The sequence below is a fragment of the Littorina saxatilis genome, linkage group LG8 (assembly GCF_037325665.1).
Source record: "Littorina saxatilis isolate snail1 linkage group LG8, US_GU_Lsax_2.0, whole genome shotgun sequence".
In the NCBI taxonomy this organism is placed as follows: Eukaryota; Metazoa; Mollusca; class Gastropoda; order Littorinimorpha; family Littorinidae; genus Littorina; species Littorina saxatilis.
Genome location: NC_090252.1, coordinates 40,364,084 through 40,384,909, shown reverse-complemented (window position 1 = coordinate 40,384,909; position 20,826 = coordinate 40,364,084). Strand labels below are relative to the sequence as shown.

Here is a 20,826-nt window from a genome sequence, read left to right as displayed (position 1 = left end):
TTTACACTGTACTCTTCTTTCAAAGAGAGGAACAAGACACTTGACATATGTCTGTATCCACATTTTTGTTGTCATTTTTACATCACCATTAATCATGTTTAACTTTAAGCACAAGTATTAATCATAATTGGACATCAGTCACTCAGTTTATATTCTTGCAATAAATCATTTCTTATTTTGACCCTATCATTGTTACATTTTTAAATTTGTAAAAAGAGGTACTGGTGTTTCAGTAATTTGAACAGCAATTGTATTTTTTTCAATTCAAGAATCTTTTTCATTAAAAACTAAAGACTTATGGTAAAAATTAAAGCCACAGTAAGCCTCCCGTAAACCATCACAAATACGGTCAGGCTTTTACACACAGTACAAACACCCTTTCATTTAAACACTCACCGATTGAGAACATCCTAGGTCCCCTCCGTAAAGAGCGAACAATTTTCAAAGAATTTATTTTTGCGTGGGTTATCTTACCCCTGAGCCATCGTGAACCCATGTGATCCAGTTTCCCTTACTGGCACGGTTGGCCTAGTGGTAAGGCGTCCGCCCCGTGATCGGGAGGTCGTGGGTTCGAACCCCGGCCGGGTCATAATTAAGACTTTAAAATTGGCAATCTAGTGGCTGCTCCGCCTGGCGTCTGGCATTATGGGGTTAGTGCTAGGACTGGTTGGTCCGGTGTCAGAATAATGTGACTGGGTGAGACATGAAGCCTGTGCTGCGACTTCTGTCTTGTGTGTGTGTGGCGCACGTTAAATGTCAAAGCAGCACCGCCCTGATATGGCCCTTCGTGGTCGGCTGGGCGTTAAGCAAAGAAACAAACAAACTGTACATATACACATATAATTATACACAAACTTGTACACATTTGTGACTATATACTCATATCATATCCTCACAAACTTGAGCATTGGTCCGGACGTTTGTCCCATTCACTTATCCATGTAATGAATGCGAGCTTCTGGACATATGGCCAATGAAAACTCTTCAAAAAGTTTCATACATTGAGCCCTGTTTCTTTCTGAGTGTTGTTCGCTCATTGAACACTTTGGTTTTGTTTGTAAAGATTTTAGTCAAGCAGTATGTAAGAAATGTTTAGTCCTTTGTACTGGAAACTTGCATTCTCCCAGTAAGGTCATATATTGTACTACGTTGCAAGCCCCTGGAGCAAATTTTTGATTAGTGCTTTTGTGAACAAGAAACACTTAACAAGTGGCTCTATCCCATCTCCCCCCTTTCCCCTATCCCATCTCCCCCCTTTCCCTCGTCGCGATATAACCTTCGTGGTTGAAAACAACGTTAAACACCAAATAAAGAAAGAAAGTGACCCATACAGGCCCATCTTCATCTAAATCAATGTTCTCTCTCCCTGTACAATCGATTTCAGAGAGGGTGCCAGTTTCATTCCAATGGAGATGCAGCATTGTTGCTGTTGCAAGACCAATACTTGGGAGAGTTCTGGTACTTTGCAGATCTGTTGACCGGATGTGTTGGTGGCATCCTTGCCACCGGGCCTCAAAATGAAAGTTGTGCGCCAGCATATTTAAAACTGCACAGTGTAGACAGTGTGTCGTTTGCAGTAAAGCGCTGCTCTCTTCCATCATTTCGGATTCTGATTCTGAATCCTGTGAGCAGCTGCTCGTTCCGGAGAAGTTGAGAGTGGCGGGTTTGCAGCTGATGTAGGCGGCTTGCTCTGTCTTGCACCAGATCTGCCTCTCGTTGCCGGTCTCGGTTCCTTTACCTGTCTACTTCCAAACTCTGTAAGACAGCAGCATCCTGCTCTGCCCTTATTCGTCGAGTCTCGACCAGGGTTTCCCGCTCCTGCACATGCAGCACTTGTTGCTGGGGTACTATTTCAGGGTCTTGGGTCGGCAACACAACGGGCGACCGGCCCCGCCCGAACTCGGCCCCCAAAGCGGAAGGACTCCCTCCACTCAAGGAACACAGCCCCCGGCCTCTGCCGATGAGCACCCCGCACCACATCCCCGGGCGTATCACTCTCGGCACCGTTTAACCAGGCTGCTGCCCGAAAGCAGAGAAGCCCTGAAATTCCATGCATTCAGCACATTCTGGGCAGGGCTGGTTAAATGCATTTGAAGGGTCTTTCACTTTGGTGATGTGCTTTACAGTTGTCACATGCAATGTCAGTGCCTTCTTTCTATATGACCTGTACCTTAGAACATCTATATATACCCTAATATTTTCTCAACGGATGTAATCCCCTTCTCGCAGTCTGGGTTTAACAGGGTTGGACTCGTCCGTCACAAACTCGTAATAGAAACAGTTGTGGTATTTGTGACGTTTATTTTCTTCTTCTAAAACTAGGTGGACATTTACTTTCACGTTACTAGACTAAACAAAGAATGACAACATTCAAATACAATCAATTACACGGCTAGAGGCGACTAACGGATTCTGTTTCTCCTTTTACCCTTGTTAAGTGTTTCTTGTATAGAATATAGTCAATGTCTGTAAAGATTTTAGTCAAGCAGTATTTAAGAAATGTTAAGTCCTTTGTACTGGAAACTTGCATTCTCCCATGCATGCAGCCGTTTAGGTGCAGCTTAATGCTGCGTTATTCTATCGCCTGGTCGAGGTCGCCCTCCTGTAGTTGGACGGTCCACACTCCAACCGGAGAGGGAGGGAAGAGAGCTGACTGGCTGGTCGGTGGGGCCAAGCGAGTCGTGATTGTAGGCGAACGTGTCACTTCGACACGCTACAGAATTCGTAAAAAAAATGCATATTTTTCAACCAGGTAAGAATCCAGTAGGCTGACCGAGGGGCCTCCTTTTCCCATTATTGGCCCAGTTCTCATGCCCAAGTCGCCTGCAACAACCAAAGACAGTTGTGGAGGAAATTATTTCTCCTGACCCTGTACAACACAGATTATGGAAAGGTAAAACAAAAAACCACGATTAAATAATATGCACTAATCGTACAGCCAGTAACATATCTGTTTTTCTTATTGATGTACCTTATCTGGTTCATATTTTACAATTTGAAAATGACAAACAAATCACAAGAGAGAGAGAGACGTCAAGAGAGAGACGTCAAGAGAGAGAGACATCAAGAGAGAGACAAGAGAGAGAGGTGTTTTATGAACATAGGTTTTGTTTCATAAAAACATCAATATCAATAAGAGACCGTTACATAATATATATCAACATAGCCTTTGGTGCTGTATCAACATAGTCTTTGGTGCTGTATCGACATAGCCTTTGGTGCTGTATTAACATAGCCTTTGGTGCTGTATCAACATAGCCTTTGGTGCTGTATCAACATAGCCTTTGGTGCTGTATCAACATAGCCTTTTCGTCGCGATATAACCTTCGTGGTTGAAAACGACGTTAAACACCAAATAAAGAAAGAAAGAACATAGCCTTTGGTGCTGTATCGACATAAACTCTAAAATCCTAATTTTCACCGTGTGATATGTGCGTGTGACTAAAAGACTCGACGGGCGATTGCCGTGGACCGATGATTATTAGAATGCATTATAACTATTCATACCTATAGTTCTAAAACTATGACTTAAGTCTATAGTCGCAGAATTGCATAACTTCTCAAAAATAAAACTTCATCAATCCACACAAATAAAAATGTTATAGAAACTCTATATAACACACACACACACACACACGCACGTAAATAACCACCCCATCTCTTTCGATCTCACGCGCGCTCTATACACGCACCCACACAATACAACACACATTTTATCCTATATAAAGTTAAAGTAATCCTCAAAAGCCCGGCCGGTTCAATACCCCACCCCCGGTCGACCAAGATGATAGATCCCCAATTCAGAAACTGGGGGAGGCTCTCAAACGACGTACGACAGCATTCAGCAACTCATGGGAGAGCGCCTGAGAAAGTGTTTCCACAGCTGTCTGGCTATGCGGAATTTTACCGGCAGCATTAAAATCAGCCACATTAGTATTTTTACAGAGGTCAGCTCTACAGCTCTTTTGGGGTTTTTAAGGGGATGTGCGGGGGTGATTTTTGAGCTTTTGGGCAGATTTGGGCATTTAGACATTTTGACTGTTTGGAAAACTGTGGTCATTTTTCTTTCAATTTCTGCCGTTGATGTTGCATATACATGTTTTTTTTTGTGCAATAAAAATAAATTCAATACACCAACCCTCGCCTGATTGCGTTCATTTGTCTTGAACTTGCCTTATTATTGCCGATTTTCAACACCTTGATCAGCAAATTTGAGCAGACGACAGGGCGAACACTGCATGACGTTGCTTGCTACATAGCCTCCCCTGTTTGCATGTGACCGTTGTTTCGTTATTTTCCGGACTACTTCGGCTCTAACGGAACATTTTCAATGTAGGTCAATCTACGCCAACTTCCTTATACGGAGAGTATGACGTATGATGTGATCTTGATTCGTTCAACCGGGGTCACGTGGTACAACAATGGCGCTTGTTTACAAGCAGTGAAAGTACACGCTCCTGTGCAAAAATGGTTCGCACCAAGCCATCAACAACCAGAGGAGCCCCAAAATCTACGAAAAAGAGGACAGATCAAGTGAAGAATCAATGGAAGGCGAAGAAATCAGCGCAATCAGCTTCTGTGCTGGCTGACGTGGCAGAATTAGTGCCGGTTTTGGGGTCGTCTGCTAGTGCTCGCGTCGATTCCTTCGACTGAAAACATTCTCGGCACGAAGACAAGAAGTGAGTTCAAAAAAGAATCGTATGAGAGGTTTGTGTCCGGTGGAGTTGACACTAAGTCATCTGCTGCTACTGAAACCCTGGTAAAAACCCAGAGGGGTGTTGTAGACTTTGCCGAAGTAGACAGTATGGTTGCAAGTCTGTGCTGTCCACAGTGTAAAAACAAGTGCTTGTCTCTTTGCACAGACTCCAGACCAACAAGTGGCTTGGCAGTATTTGCCCAGGTGAACTGTTCTTCGTGCGAAGAGCCTGTGTATGAACAGTATCTTGCGACAAAATTTAAGGCCAAGACAAAAGTGTTCGACATGAACAGACAGGCAGTGTATTCCTCACTTGCTTGTGGACTGGGAGCCACCACATTCAGAAATTTCTGTGAAAACATGGATTTAGCTGGACTTCACCACAAGACCTTTCATAGTCATACTCATGCCAGCCAACTATTCACACAACTGGAGAAATTCCGGAAGCATGTGTTCAGTGACACTGTTGCATATGTTCGAGAAGTTCATGCAAGATACTGTGGCACTACTCTTGGTGTCGACGACACCCTGAACATTATTGTGAGCTATGATGGCACCTGGCTTACTGGTGGACACTCTTCGCACATTGGAGTTGGGTGTGTTGTGGACTTACTTACTGGACTCTGTGTTGATGCCCATGTCATGTGTACCTACTGCCAGGTGTGGAGTCTACGGGGCAGAAGCTGTTTCAGGAAAAGCCAGAGGAGTATGCGGCCTGGCTCGTGGACCACTTGGACAAGTGTGAGGTGAACTATAAAGGTAAATTATATCTGTTTGCACAGACATATTTGAATAGAGTTTATTTCAAATTTAAGCAACTTACTCAAATAATATATAGCAAATTACAAGTAAATGTAATAGTGATGAGTGGATATTATTTTCCATGCATTCCAGTGAAACTGAAAACCAAAACCAAAGGCATGGATGATGGATTAAAAAAAAAAGCGTCATAAAGACAGATCATCAATTTATGATAATAATAATGAAAGTTGTAACACATGCGTAAAAATCCAATTTGTATCTTGAATAGTTCAGGGCATGGGGGAGTGCATGTGTGTGATGAAAATAATAAGAAAACACACACAGATAGATAGACAGACAGAGAGAGAGAGAGAGAGAGAGAGAGAGAGAGAGAGAGAGAGAGAGAGAGAGAGAGAGAGAGAGAGAGAGAGAGAGAGAGAGAGAGAGCTGTATCTACAGCATCAAGAGAGATTCACAAGTCTTCAGAATCAACGGGCTTCCCAGAACTGAGGGAGCTAGAATAGTGGTCAGGGGATGGCAAATAGTACATGTATGTGTGGCACAATACAAGTGTATTTAAAAACGTTCAAATGGTATAAATTAATGCATTATGCTTAACGTTTACAATCTAACAATGTTCAGTGCACCTATACCTGCTGCTAGAAATTTAATATTCAGTAATTTGGTAATTCCATGTTTATTTCATTTTTTTTCCGCATTAATTATAATTGAAGTATTAGCTGGACAATGACTGTGAATAACACATGCGCGCACACACACACACACACTTAAAAAATACTCTGTTTGCAAATTACATTTCTTATTTTGTTCTTGTTTGCAGGCTCATCAGGGATGATGGAGGTGGAAGCAGCCCGTGTCATATGGCGTCGATCGGTGAACACCAACAAGCTTCGCTACACAACACTACTGTCGGACGGTGACTCCAAGACTTTTACATAGCTCAACGACATTAAGCCCTATGGTGAGGATATTCACATTGACAAGGAAGAGTGTGCGAACCATGTGAGTAAACGACTTGGTACAGCTCTTAGAGAGTTCAACTTTGGACCTGCTGCTGCTGCCGACTCTGCCCAGTTCTTCGGATTCTAGACTGGACATCACATGAAGAGGCTTGGAGCAGCCAGGATGCACAAGAGGGTGCGGAACAGTCTGAAGGTTGTGAGAGACAAGCAAAGTAAAAGGAGAGACAAAGTGTGGGCAGCCAAGTCAGAGAGACTGGAAGAACTTGTTCAGCTGGAAGGTGGCCCTGCATATGCTGCAGGCATGTTCTAAGTTTTGACTAAATGTTTTAACTTAGACGGGGAATCGAGATGAGGGTCATGGTGTATGTGTGTGTGTATAAAGTGATTCCGAGGAAACTACTGGACCAATCTTGACAAAACTTAACATGAGAGTTCCTGAGTGTGATATCCCCAGATGTTTTTTTCCATTTTTTGGAAAGATGTCTTTGATGACGTCATATCCGGATTTTTTTAGGCAGTTGAGGCAGCGCTGTATCACCCTAATTTTTCAACCAAATTGATTGCAATTTTGGTAAAGCAATCTTCGACGAAGTCCGGACTATGGTATTGCATTTCAGCTCAAAATCTTAAAAATAAATTAATGAGTTTGCTTGTTAAAGTTGTCATTAAAATCTAATTTTTAGTAACAAATTAAACCTTGACTGCATTGCATTCCTCATTTTTTCCTGAATTCAAAAATATATAGAAATGTCATGTTTACTCTTACCATGTGCTCATAATTACAGAAAATAGGTTTAGTAAGTACTACATATATATGGTCTCATGCTTTGCGGAGACGAGCGTGATCCGTCTCGGTATTGTTAGCCGAGACTATCTAAATGTATCTCGTAGTCTTGGTGATGACTGGTTTGTGGTGTTGATATTTAAGTTTCATACCGATTGACTAAATGTTTTTATATCGCTTTAGGCGACTTGTCATTGTTATTGTGGTTAACATTATTCTCAATCTCATATATATTGTGGTTATTGTACGCGTGCAATTGATGACTTGGGTACGTTTCGTAATTTGGAGCTAGCTTGTGTGTGTGTGTGTGTGTGTGAATGTGAGCGAGTGAGCGAGCTTTTTTTGGTGTGCATGCGTGATTGGGAGTACGAGTGTGTGTATGCATTGTTTGTAACTCGGAACAAACAATTTTCCAGGTGTACTGCACATGTTTGAAATAACTTATGTTTTATGTCTTCCCTAACTTTTAAACGGTGTCTCTAAGGTGTGAAAAACATTCCTCAGTGTGGAATTTGGTGATACATGTATGTATTTTGGGTTTAATTACAACTATCAATGGTTTCAAAACAAATTGTGTGCGTTTTTGCCTTTTCCTCAGTTTGCATGTTTTGACATTTGGGAACAACATGATTTCAAATCTACTGGTTAGATTTCTGTGAAATTCTGCATACTTGTACTTTCACATACTATCTACAGAGTTACCATTTGAATAATGAATCGGAAAAGAAATGTTGGCTTTACGATTTTTTTAATATTAAATTTTACGCAAAATTTCAACATTATGATAAAAAAAATTTTTTTTAAATAACTGTAATACTCACAGAAAAAATAAATGGTAAATCTGTAGATATGATCTAAATCTATATTTATGCAAAATATTGGACAGAAATCGAGCATTTGGATATGGAAAAAACGGTTCCTAAAATCCAATATGGCTGCTGTTTACTTTCCTGTTTCTATAGCAACGACATACACAATAAACAAACACATTAACGTTTTTTAATTCAGAGACCATCAGTATTATAACAAAAGCGACACAAACAGTGCTGATCATCATATATGGAAAATAGCGATTTGGCCCTCACATGGCCTTAAAGGAGTCTGGTCTTAATTTTAAGATTTGAATTTTAAAACTACCTAAGTTATTTGACATATAGGGTTTTGCTTTGACTTTTTTTGTTGCCTTCGGGTGACTTTACAATCTTTATGTATTAGAATTGTTTTAATCTAAAAATGTGTAAATTAACTTGTGGGGTCCTGATTTGGCCTATTATGGTCCGCTGGACCCAAAAAGCAACAGCTAACTAACTATAACTTTACCTCTTCCGAGTGTCCCATGAAAGAACAAAGGGAGTCCAGCTCTTCCTTGGACAATCCACAGAGTTGAGATAGTGTCGCCACCTGCTTTCTCAGCTTTGTGGACTTGATCCACTCTGGTCGTGCTAGATCCACTCTGGTCGTGCTAGAAGTGGACTCTTTTGTTTCTGTACGGCCTCCTGGCACTTCTTGACTTGATCTCTGAGCACCTTGTCGCCTCTCATGGCAGCATTTGAGCCCTGAAGACATAACATTTTGTTATGAAGAAAAGAAAACCATCAAGAAATAGTTTATCCTTAAATAAAATTAGTCCATGAGTTCTTAATACATGTAGAACATAACACTATAGGCCAGCTTAGAGAGACCCAAATGCTTTCTAGAAAAGGTTAACACTTTGTCTATCTTGCCATAGGATGTGTGTTTGTCGCATCTTATGCTGTAAGTGTTAAAAACTTCTTGACTTAAGTGCTTAGAGCATGCTTTTAGTTTGAATTAGCGCTATACAAATGTTCTTTTATTATTATTATTATTATTATTATTATTAAAAAGGTTTTGTAAATGTCCATACCCTGGAGTTGCACCCAAAGACGTAAGGGTTTGATGCCAGGACCCCTCCAGCCTCTCGATGCTTGATCACCAGCTCCAGAGCCAGGTAGGCGGAAGGTGAGAGCAAGATTCTTGCAACCCTTGCCTTCCACCTCAACTCTCTTCATCATGTGGAGCAACGCCTGCTCAACCGTGGAGTACCCCATCTCTTTAAGGTCCATCTTGAGTTCTTCTTCTCCCTCGTTCATGTTCTCCACATCTTTCAGAAGCATCTTCCCTACCTGGAATACACAGAATAAAAAAAAATTAAACTGTGAAGAATGAAGTTGTACACTATTAACTCTCTTGTGCCTAACGAAAGGAAAACAAATCTGCAATTTGCTAATTATAACATGCAAGGAAACCCATGCACTTAAAAAAAATAATGTGCATAGAAACCCATCCACTTAACAAAAAACACAACGCCATATTTCCAAAATTATGTAGTTACTAATTGTGCTGTTGTTATGTCTAAATAACTCAACACTCAAGCAGCCACATGCAAAATTTCAAGTCAGAACGTATAGTGGTGTTTTGTTTTTACATTTTTATTTATTGTTGGATCACCAACGTTTTGAGTCTGAGACCTAAAGTTAGTTGGTAGGAAAAGGATTAAAAAACCCATAAATCAATCAAACAAATTAATAAGAACTCACCTCAGATGACCGCTTCCGGTTGAACTGTAGCAGATATGCATACAGTGCCCTTGCAAGGTGACTCCAGTTCTTTTTGTTTGGTTTTGTGCTCAAACGCTGTAAATCAAATGAACAATTAATTAATTGTAGAAAATATGCCTCATCTTTTTACATGTATAACCTCTATTTCAATAATAATTAAAAAAAACAGGCCGAGCCCACTTTATGCTTAGTTTACACCAACGGCGCTTTGATGGCGCTTTAAAGTGGCATGCAAACCGGCACCAAAGCTTGACTAAAGTGTCAGGGTCGCAAAACCTCTGGCGGTGAAATGTACCTTGTCCTGGATCAGGCTAGAGTCAACCTTCCCCTCGCTGTTAGTTGACCACACAGCGTCATGAGGGAGGAAGGTTGTACCATTGGTCTTGCACACGTCGGCCAGTCGTTGGTTCATTTTACGAACAGTAACTATTCTCTTCCACGGCTTCTGCGGTGGGATGGCCGAGATCGCGATCCTTGCGTCAGGCACCTTACTCTTGACGCTGGTAATAAGAGCACGGTACCCGTCAACAAAACTGTCCAGCAGTGTTAGCTGCGCCTCGATTGCAGCCACGTTGTTGGTGCCGAAATGCAGCACCCAGCGACGCTAAGGTTTGTATTGAAATCAATCCAGATTGATATTGATATCTTCTCGAATATTGTTTTGAACAGTTAACTTCTACAATCCATGAACAACACGGTAAATGTAATCAAAAGATATTTTCTGACATTGAAAGAGATACCCCCCACGGGTTGGGGGGTAGAATTTACCCAATGCTCCCCAGCATGTCGTAAGAGGCGACTAACGGATTCTGTTTCTCCTTTTACCCTTGTTAAGTGTTTCTTGTATAGAATATAGTCAATGTTTGTACAGATTTTAGTCAAGCAGTATGTAAGAAATGTTAAGTCCTTTGTACTGGAAACTTGCATTCTCCCAGCAAGCCCCTGCGTTGCAAACCCCTGGAGCAATTTTTTGATTTGTGCTTTTGTGAACAAGAAGCAATTAACAAGTGGCTCTATCCCATCTCCCCCCTTTTTTACAAGATTTAAAGTACCAGAAGTGAAAGTGATAAATTTTTAGAACCTTCTTTTACAGTGATAGATTTGAATGTAAATAGTCTGAAACGTAGAACTTGCCACATGAAGGGAAAAGAAAATAACTGCATCGGTCTCGAATAGCAGCTAGCATCTGCTGAAGAGACATTAAACCCCCAAAACCAACCAACCAACCTCGCGATATAACCTTGAACGGTTGAAAACGACGTTAAAGTCACCAAATAAAGAAAGAAAGAATTGAAAGAGATCGTCGCGATATAACCTTCGTGGTTGAAAACGACGTTTAACACCAAATAAAGAAAGAATTGAAAGAGATCATATTATTGTAAAATGCAAGCTGCTTGAAACCTTCATGTTCCTTATTGTAGCTGCGGCTCTTTTGGTTCTGCCTTAAGGGACAACACGGAACACAGAACAACTCTGAGAACAATGTTCTTTCCTTTATTTCGTTTAGGTTACTCTGCGTCCGGTGAAAACTGCACAAGTGCAACAGAAGCGATACTAGACTATAAAAAAACGCCGTCACGGCAAATGTAAAATTCAAACGCGTGCGAAAGCCGAACGCGTCAAGGCCACGGTCACACTAAGAAAATCGAAACTTTACTATGAATTTCAACCTTACAAAAAACGCAACTTTAGCGGATCAAACAGAAACGAAGATTTAGATTTAATAAACACAGTTACACTTTAAAAGGTAACGAAACTCGAGAAAAACACGGCCCCAACATGAAAGACGACCGCACACTGAAAGAAGATTACTTATAAGTATGTCAATCAATGGAAAAAGTCGTCGCGATATAACCTTAGTGATTGAAAACGACGTTAAACACCAATTAAAGAAAGAAAGAAATGGAAAAAGTAGAAAACGTTACATATCAAAACATTTCTAAGTTACGTTTAACAAAGGCAATATCAACGGAGTTACAGCACTCAATCACTGCACAAAAAAAGGAAGCAGAAATGAGAAAGACAGAAATACTGAACAGAGAAAGAAGGAGACAGAATGAGAGAATAACAGACATTGAACACCAAAGGATACAGCTCTGGATAAGAACAGGTGCTAAGGAACGATACAGAGCAAAGGTACATGCAAATCTTTATAATCAACATTAAAGTAAACGCGTACATACCCTATTTGGCGTCAAAAACCACACAAAAGCCGCAGTGACTTTATTTCACGGAGTCACCGTGCACCAAAAGCCGCGCTCCCATGGGGTCGCCTTCACACGGCGGGAGTGTTATCACCAAGCTACCCCACCCCTTTATTTCTCTTCTTTTGTCTTGTTTCTGCCTTACCAGTCCTTTCACCTATATTTCCTTCCAAGAAAACTCTCCCTACTATTCCCTGCAGTTTTCCGATTCCTTTCTTGTATCGACTGATTTGACACCAGGTTTTGTTTCTGCTTCTTGCTAAAAAAATTGGCTCATGGGTTGAAAGTTTCTGTGTATGTCTTCTTCTCCAGATGTACCAACCTTTCTGTGTATGTCTTCTTCTCCAGATGTACCAACCTTTCTGTGTATGTCTTCTTCTCCAGATGTACCAACCTTTCTGTGTATGTCTTCTTCTCCAGATGTACCAACCTTTCTGTGTATGTCTTCTTCTCCAGATGTACCAACGAATTTGTCAACATGTTTTCTTCTAGCTTCTAACTTTTGCTTCTCTGTTTTCCCAGGTTTGTCAGCATATGAGTGTTCAGGTATTTTCTTGTGGCGTTTAGATATCTTTGGACACAGCAAAATGATGTCATCAGAAGATGATTCACTTTCAGAATCTGGTACAAAATCAAATGAAGGGTCCAGATCATATTCTTCACTTCCTTCATCACTTTCTTCTTCTGCAGATGTATTGAAGGATTTGTCACCAGGTTCAGCTTCTAACTCATGGCCTGTGGCTTGAATGTTTCTGTGTATGTCTTCTTCTGCAGATGTATCGACGGATTTGTCACCAGATTCAGTTTCTAACTCGCGACATTTGGCTTGAATGGTTCTGTGTATGTCTTCTTCTGCAGATGTGTCGACGGATTTGTCACCAGATTCAGCTTCTAACTCACAGCGTTTGGCTTGAATGTTTCTGTGTATGTCTTCTTCTGCAGATGTATCAACGGATTTGTCACCAGATTCATGTTCTAACTCACGACGTTTGGCTTGACCGTTTCTGTGTATGTCTTCTTCTGCAGATGTATCAACGGATCTGTCACCAGATTCAGTTTGTAACTCACAGCGTTTGGCTTGAATGTTTCTGTGTATGTATTCTTCTGCTAATGTATCGACGGATTTGTCACCAGATTCAGTTTCAAACACGCGACATTTGGCTTTAATGCTTCTGTGTATGCCTTCTTCTGCAGATGTATCATCGGATTTGTCACCAGATTCTGCTTCTAACTCATGGCCTGTGGCTTGAACGTTTCTGTGTATGTCTTCTTCTGCAGATGTATCGACGGATTTGTCACCAGATTCAGTTTCTAACTCATGACGTTTGGCTTGACCATTTCTGTGTATGTCTTCTTCTGCAGATGTATCGACGGATTTGTCACCAGATTCAGTTTCTAACTTGCGACGTTTGGCTTGACCGTTTCTGTGTATGTCTTCTTCTGCAGATGTATCGAAGGATTTATCACCAGGTACAGCTTCCAACTGATGGGGTGTGGCTTGAACGTGTCTGTGTATGTCCTCTTCTGCAGATGTATCGACGGATTTGTCACCAGATTCAGTTTCTAACTCACGACGTTTGGCTTGACCGTTTCTGTGTATGTCTTCTTCTGCAGATGTATCGAAGGATTTATCACCAGGTACAGCTTCCAACTGATGGGGTGTGGCTTGAACGTGTCTGTATGTCCTCTTCTGCAGCTGTATCAACAGTGTCCAGCATGACATTGCCGCGGGGTTCATTTTGAATCGCTGATGATGTGAATGTGACAGCCACGGTATCCTGTAAAACAGATTGAAAAAAGTATAAATTGTATTAAATAGCTTTTCTTATAATTACACTTATCAGTTGGCAATACGTGATTGTTGTTCCCATGCCCAAGAGAATATTTCAAAACTTTAGGACATCGTTTCAGATGAATCCAATTCTTTGCTCTAATCGGTAAAGATTTGAAACAAGAAATTTATTGTTCTTTACGTCCACTAAATCACGAAATATCAATGCTGCTTCAAATACAGACACATTAACATGCTGCTACACAATTTATCTCGCTCGTATAAGGGTGGTTTTCAAAAAAGGTACATGTACTCAGAAGTGTGACATAGAGTTGAAAAAAATAAACTTTAGCCAAGGAATTTAAAATTGAACTTTTATTTAAAGCAGTACATTCACAAACAAGAATAAGAAAAAATTAGCATAATAAGTCCATTCGTTGCTTCGCAAGAGGTCATCAAACATCGTCGGTGCTCAAATGTAACAGTTGCTACATAGTAACCAAATGGTTCATAAAAGCACGCTAAATATGAATAGATATTTTTTTAAAAGCATGATTATGTTTGCTTTTAAGTCAAAGAGAAGGTTTATGTTGGAATTCAACATTGTTTACAAACCATTTTTATAACCTGGAATATGTCTTGCCGTCATTCAAAACGTGAAAAATAAGGGAAAACATTTTTCTGGCAAGTTTAAGACTGCAACTATAGAATTTTTGGGGGTATGAAGCTTTCACACTCCCATTACAGCTTCAGAAAACAATACCTGTTGACCCTTTCCATTTATGAATTTCTAAAAAAAAAAAAAAAATGTAACAGTTGCGACCAAGAAACCACTTTGGTGTTCATTAACAAAAAATATTGTCCTAGCAAGAGAAAGGCAGAAATAGTTGAATATGAAATGTGGATGCTCCAAGTTAGGCTCAGAAAACAATGCTAGTTGATCCTTTCCAATTCAAATAACCTGTACAAAAAATAATAACAAACAAATATGTAACAGTTGCTACAGAGTAACCACGTTGGCAGCCCTGAACATAAAAAATAAATAAAAGCAATTCTTTTTATCCAGTGAGCATCTTCATTCTTTCCTGCATTTACTAACAACGATAAAAAAATGAAATGCAAATCGGAATAAGTGCAAAATCTTTCCTTAAAATCTCAAGAACAGGAGACTGCGAGACAGTTGTTACTTTCATACACACAACAGAAACGAAAATGTTATTGTCTGCAACTTCTGAAAGCACACGATTTGCTCAACGGCGCGTATACGTTTGAAATTCCCCTGGAAGCACGTATGAATACACAGGGTAAAAAGACCCAAATTAATATCCGTGAACCGGTTGTCATACTCAAAATATGTTCAGTCGCTACATCCCAGAGTAGTAACGAACTGTTCTGCTTTCATTTCAGACTTCAAAATGTATGTAAATCACACTCGTTACAATTTGTGAAATGCACATATGACCAAGATTGCAACACGTTTAAAAATAGATACCGAAACTAGTCCCTCTTCTCTGCATTCTTACAGTGAAGGGATATCAAGTTGAGAGGGTGGTTGTGGTAACGAAGTGAACCCGCGACTGTTACATCTTTTTGGTTGATGTAATTGTCAATAAATAATGGGTGGAAATGTAACTTTTATAACTTTAAATACACAACATGAGTTTAGTTCAAGTTGCTGTTTCAAGAATTGTCTTTCTTTATGTTGTTTTTGTTTAGCTTTATTAATACCCTATATATTTCCCACTTTTCCAATTTGGCCAGCATTAAGGAGACAGATGTCTCCCAAAGGTCTACTGCATTCACCAATTGCTGAAGATCTCATAAATGCTAAGTGATACCATAACTCTTATCTTTGGGAGACATTTCACTCCATAACACAGGTTTTAAACGAATAACCTATTTGCTTAAAGAGACTATTCAGAGGGTCAAACGCACATCTCCGTTGATAAATTTCATATGTTGCTACAACATCCTTGCCATTCATTCACCCTTGTACTAAAATTTCATTGACAGTAACCACTTAGTTCTACAGTTATACTGAATAACATGTCACACTCGTGTGGAGAAGTCTCGGAAGTGCCTACTTTCGGTTTCAAAAGCAAGCCCCTGAAGGTCATGCAGACACAGATATCATGTCAAACATCAATAAACAGTCGTTTAGACTGCCTGAGGTTACATATCGAGCAGGCAAAGTGCATAACTAACACAAAAGCCATGTAGTGCGGGTGTTGTGATTTTACCCACTGGACAGGGCCTTTAATATTAACTCATTGGAACACAAAACCGTTTTATGTTGAATTCTTTAAATTTATAAAAAGGGGAAATATGATAGCTTTTGTTGTTTTATGAATTGTCTCCCTGTTTGTTCATTGTCTTTAGCTTCCTTTATATAATATAATACACACTTCCCGCATTTCCAATTTGGCCAGCATTGCAGAGACAGATGTCTTTGGAGAAAGATGTCTCCCAAAGATCAAGTGTACAATTGCCAAAGACATTGTTCAAGCTAACTGATGCCATAAGTTGATCTAGAATACACACACACGTATGCAAGCATTCACACATACACATTCACACACACTCACACACACACACACACACACACACACACACACACACACACACACACACACACACACACACACACTCTCTCTCTCTAAAGCAAGCGCGACGCTGATGAGGGAGCGGCCAGCGTGGACCCAGGGCTGGACCGCGAGGGTCCTCAGCAATGGCAATTTATGTTTGGCCTTGGCCACCAAGTGGGCGACGTGGTCTACTCCCGAAAACATTCGGTCAAAAACCACCCCCAGGAACTTGACGTGGGCCGACGGGGTGATCCTAGTGCCGTTTCTTGTGCGTATTTCCAACCGAAGACCACAAGCACCATCTTTGCAGCCGAGAACGTAAAACCAGCCTTACACATGAACTCGGTGAGCCTATCCACCACCAGCTGAAAGGTACTCATCCACTTTGCTCTCATCCGGCGATTATTTATTCTGCCCTCATAGGTGCGCCAAATGGCCACATCATATCCTACAGGCCGATGGAAAAGAGCAGGGGGGCGATAACGCTCCCCTGTGGCACACCCATGCCTATATGTCTGGGGGCGAAGAGGGCGGTTCCCGATAGTAAACTGATGCAAAAATACCCATCTATTTCTTTTTAATGTCAAATTTATCATAAACTTCGGATAGAGAGGCCTCAAGGCGACAGTAGACCTTTGGGAGATGTTTGTCTCCATAACACAGGCCAAAAACGAATAATCTATATGTTCAGTAAGAACTAATTGGAAAATAAAACACGTTTTGTTGTTGATTCTTTAAATTTCAAAAACAGAAATATTATGGTTTTTGCTGTTTTGCGAACTGTCTCTCGTTTTCTTCCTTGTGTACAGTTTCCTTAATACCATATCATATAAATTTCCCGCATTTCCAATTTAGCCTGCATTACGGAGACATATGAGCCAATGTCAAAAGGTGCTGTCTGACAGCTTCGAAAATCAAAGTACACCCAAAGTAAAATGACTGGTGTTTTGAGTTGCTTAACACATTCAGTATATAGTTTCTAAAGGAGAAAAGGGAAAATCTTTCACAACGGCTGTGTTATTTGGCCGTTAAGTTGAGGCTTGACGAGTGTCTCTTGTGGCATGTAAGGACATAAACCTGATTTTTTCCATTTTTTTTTCTAGAACTTTCATTTCTACTGAGCTCGCATATGAGTATTGGGGTGTAGATTAAATATAATCAAGGTAAAAGCGCATAAAATGTGTATGTTAGCAACATGAATTCATTTATTGCTATCACAGTCACAAACGGTATGTGCTCCATACAAAAGTTCTTTAATTTGAGGTTTTCTCAGATATTGTTGAAGTCAAAGCTTTGAAACTTCACATACTTGTATGATTGTATGACCTCCAGACATGGTGAGAGAGTAGTTGACCTTCGTCACATTTCAAGGTCACGGCGGGGTCGTATTGGGTCAGAAAGTGATAAATTGGTATTTTCTCGAAAAGTTTTAAAGCAACAGCTTTTAAACGTCACACACTTCTTTGTTGAGATAATATCCAATCCTGATGCTCAATTTGGTTTACTCTTGTGAAATAGCAAGGTCATAGCAGGTCTGTCTTAATGAGGAGAAAAAAAATGTATCATTGTTTTTTTTTGTTTTTTTTTATGTTTTTGGGGCTACATCTTTGAAACTTCACAAATTTCCAGTCCCGCAGTGGGGCACTGCGGTTATGAAATTAAAGGCCCCTCCTGTTTTTGGAACCGCAGGAGCTTTCTAGTTTGCTGTTAGGTAGATTTTTGGTTCCTCTTTCCTGTCATGCTCTCTTTTTCTTCATGAATTCTTTTCTTTTTTCTGCCTTCTTGCTCATTCACCTGTATTTTTTCCAAAAATCTCTTCTCTTGCCGCTTGTCTCGCGATTCATGTATAGTTTAATCTGTTAGTGTTCTGATGTAAGTCCAGCAGTAGATAGGTTAAGCCTATTTTAACATACTGGAAACTGGTAATCTTCCAGTAGGTATTAATTTAGTTTTACTAAAGCCTGCTGGGACACAAGTAATGGGTTAGTGCATTTGTAAACAGGAATCGCTTGACAAGTGGCCCCCTTCATCCCCCCTTCCTCGTCCTGATATGGCTCTGCGTAGTCGGCTGGACGTTAAGCAACAAATAAACAAACAAACAAACAAATTTCCAGAGTTTGATAGCCTACACACATGATATAAATATGGGTGACCTTTGTCAAATGTCAAGGTCACGGTGGGGTTGTCTTCGGGTCAAAAAGGGAATAATTTGGAATTTTCTCAAAATGCTTTGTAGCGAAAGCGTTTAAACTTCCCATACTTCTATGTTTTGATGATATCCAAATATGATGCGAGTTTGGTTCTCCCTTGTCAAATATCAAGGTCATAGCAGGCCGTCTAAGGTGAACAAAAAGTAAAAAGTATCATTGATTTGAATGTTTTGAGGGCTACATCTTTGAAACTTCCACATTTCCAGGGTTTGATGTCCCCCATAGATGATACAAATATGGAAGACCTGCGTCACATTTCAAGGTCACAGTGGGGTCATGAAATATATTCCCAGGACAAGAAAACGCCCTGACATGACGAAAGACTAGTTGACTCTGGTCAAATGTTAAAGACACAGTAAGCCTCCCGTAAACCATCACAGATACTGTCGGGCTTTTACACACAGTACAAACACCCTTTCATTTAAACACTCACCGCTTGAGAGCATCCTAGGTGCCCTCCGTAAAGAGCGAGCAATTTTCAAAGAATTTATTTTTGCGTGGTTTGAGCCATCGTGAACCGTGTGATCCAGTTTCCCTTTTTCACAATGTAGTCGTCAGTTAGTAATTTGAATGCGACTCGATGTGAGCTTATCTGACTATGCACGAAACAAACGGCTGTGGTTCACAAGAACTCTAGCGATGGCTTTTGACTGTTTAGAGGAATCGGCGATAGGCATAAACCGTCGTCTGCTACGAGAACCACGACCTTGCGTGACCGTGCTTCCGGGCTTTTTTTTTTTCAAACTTTAAAAACTTCGAATTGTACTGATCTTGTCTTGATGAAAAAAGAATTCTTTTATGATTTAAGAATGTTTGTGTAACAAGCTGTCAATTTATTATTTAGATTTTAAATGTTAGGTCTAGCGCCAAAACGCACCACGGTCCGATTGTCTCTGAGACAATCCGCAAAATTAATTCTGTAAAAATTGCTCGCTCTTTACGTAGGGCACCTGGGATGTTCCCGTTTAGTGAGCGTTCACATGGAAGGGTGTTTGTACTGTGTGTAAAAGCCTGACAGTATCTGTGATGGTTTACGGGAGGCTTACTGTGCCTTTAAGGTTTGTAATGTTGGAGTCTTTTTTTTTATTTCTTTTTTTTTATTTGTTGCCAAGCACATCATTGTGGGGCTTTTAATGAATAACATGCATCCGTCCACTCACAATATATTTTCTTTCATCCTTCAACATTTACCACTCAAAAAGTCTATAGTATTAAAATTCATGAAACAAATGAAAGGCATCTACGGATGTATAGATACATAATTGACCACACTCATTTGGAATACATTCTGACAATTCATTATAAAGACATCTTTAGAGAGACAGAGAGAGAGGAGAGAGAGAGAGAGAGAGAGAGAGAGATAGAGAGAGAGTGAAAAAGGGGGGGGGGGGGGGGGGTCAGGGGGGTAATGATGGTGGAGGTAACATTTACAATTCTTTTTATTAAAAAAAAGTTACTAAAATATTTGTCTTGGAACTTTTTAATCAAAAATAAATATTTCTGATCTGCAGTTGCCTTTCGAAGATAACAAAAAGAGGCATTGAAGCCTTGGTTTTCTTATAAATACTTGTGCACATTTTAGCAACCAAAATTATACAGTTTAATTCTTTCAACAGAGCTGCATGCATTTTTCGATTTTTAACTCCAAACATGATTTCATGCACAGTTAACTTTATCTGTTTATCCAACTGTACCCAAATATAAAATTCAATTTGTTTCCAAAACTCAAGCACCACTGGGCCAAAGAAAAAAAAGTGTTCTATATAGTCAATGCTATTACTACAGTGTGAACAAATATTGTCTTCCACAACTTTCATTTTACATAACATAATATTTGTGGGGTAAATATTGTGAAGTAATTTCCATTGTAATACTCGTAGCCTTGTCTCTTTAACCGATTCAAAACTCATCAGCCAATCTTTCTTGTCAATTTCATAATTAAATTTCCTCCTCCAAAATCCAATTGCACACGGTTCAACAAGTTTCATGCTTACTAATTCTTTTCTAAACTGTTGTGCGTTGTGTACTTTCTTACCACGATAAGAGGGGATATCCATCAAATCAATTTCTTCCTTTCCGTGCATCATCTTATTAATAACATTTACAACAACAGCACGAACCATGTTATATTTCAAAATTCTCTGTGGGGATTTTCATAAAACATCACAAATGAACTGATAGGAAACAAACTCTTTTCTATGTAAAACATCATATACGCTAACAAGACCCTTTCTTGTCCAATCTTCAAAATACAGTACATTTCCATCATAAAC

General features: G+C 40.0%; 1 protein-coding gene and 2 long non-coding RNA genes across 3 annotated transcripts in view; 2 read left to right on the top strand and 1 right to left on the bottom strand.

Moving 5' to 3' along the window:
• Nucleotides 1-18,451, top strand: part of LOC138973551 (uncharacterized) — a 495,333-nt gene extending 476,882 nt beyond the window's left edge. The window contains exon 2 of the long non-coding RNA XR_011458063.1: nucleotides 17,973-18,451. This is a non-coding gene — a long non-coding RNA (uncharacterized lncRNA). The remainder of the gene's footprint in view (nucleotides 1-17,972) is intronic.
• Nucleotides 2,033-9,869, bottom strand: LOC138973547 (uncharacterized). The gene is made up of 4 exons (XM_070346266.1): nucleotides 9,763-9,869; nucleotides 9,090-9,348; nucleotides 8,525-8,760; nucleotides 2,033-2,823 (listed from the first exon to the last, which is right to left on the bottom strand). The coding sequence occupies exons 2-4, from the start codon at nucleotides 9,337-9,339 to the stop codon at nucleotides 2,809-2,811; spliced, it is 501 nt and encodes a 166-aa protein (XP_070202367.1). The 5' UTR covers nucleotides 9,340-9,348; nucleotides 9,763-9,869; the 3' UTR covers nucleotides 2,033-2,808.
• LOC138973548 (uncharacterized) lies at nucleotides 4,190-8,134 on the top strand. Its single transcript, XR_011458060.1, has 2 exons — nucleotides 4,190-5,455; nucleotides 6,279-8,134. It is a non-coding gene; the product is annotated as an uncharacterized lncRNA (long non-coding RNA).
• Nucleotides 18,452-20,826: the final 2,375 nt, after the last annotated feature.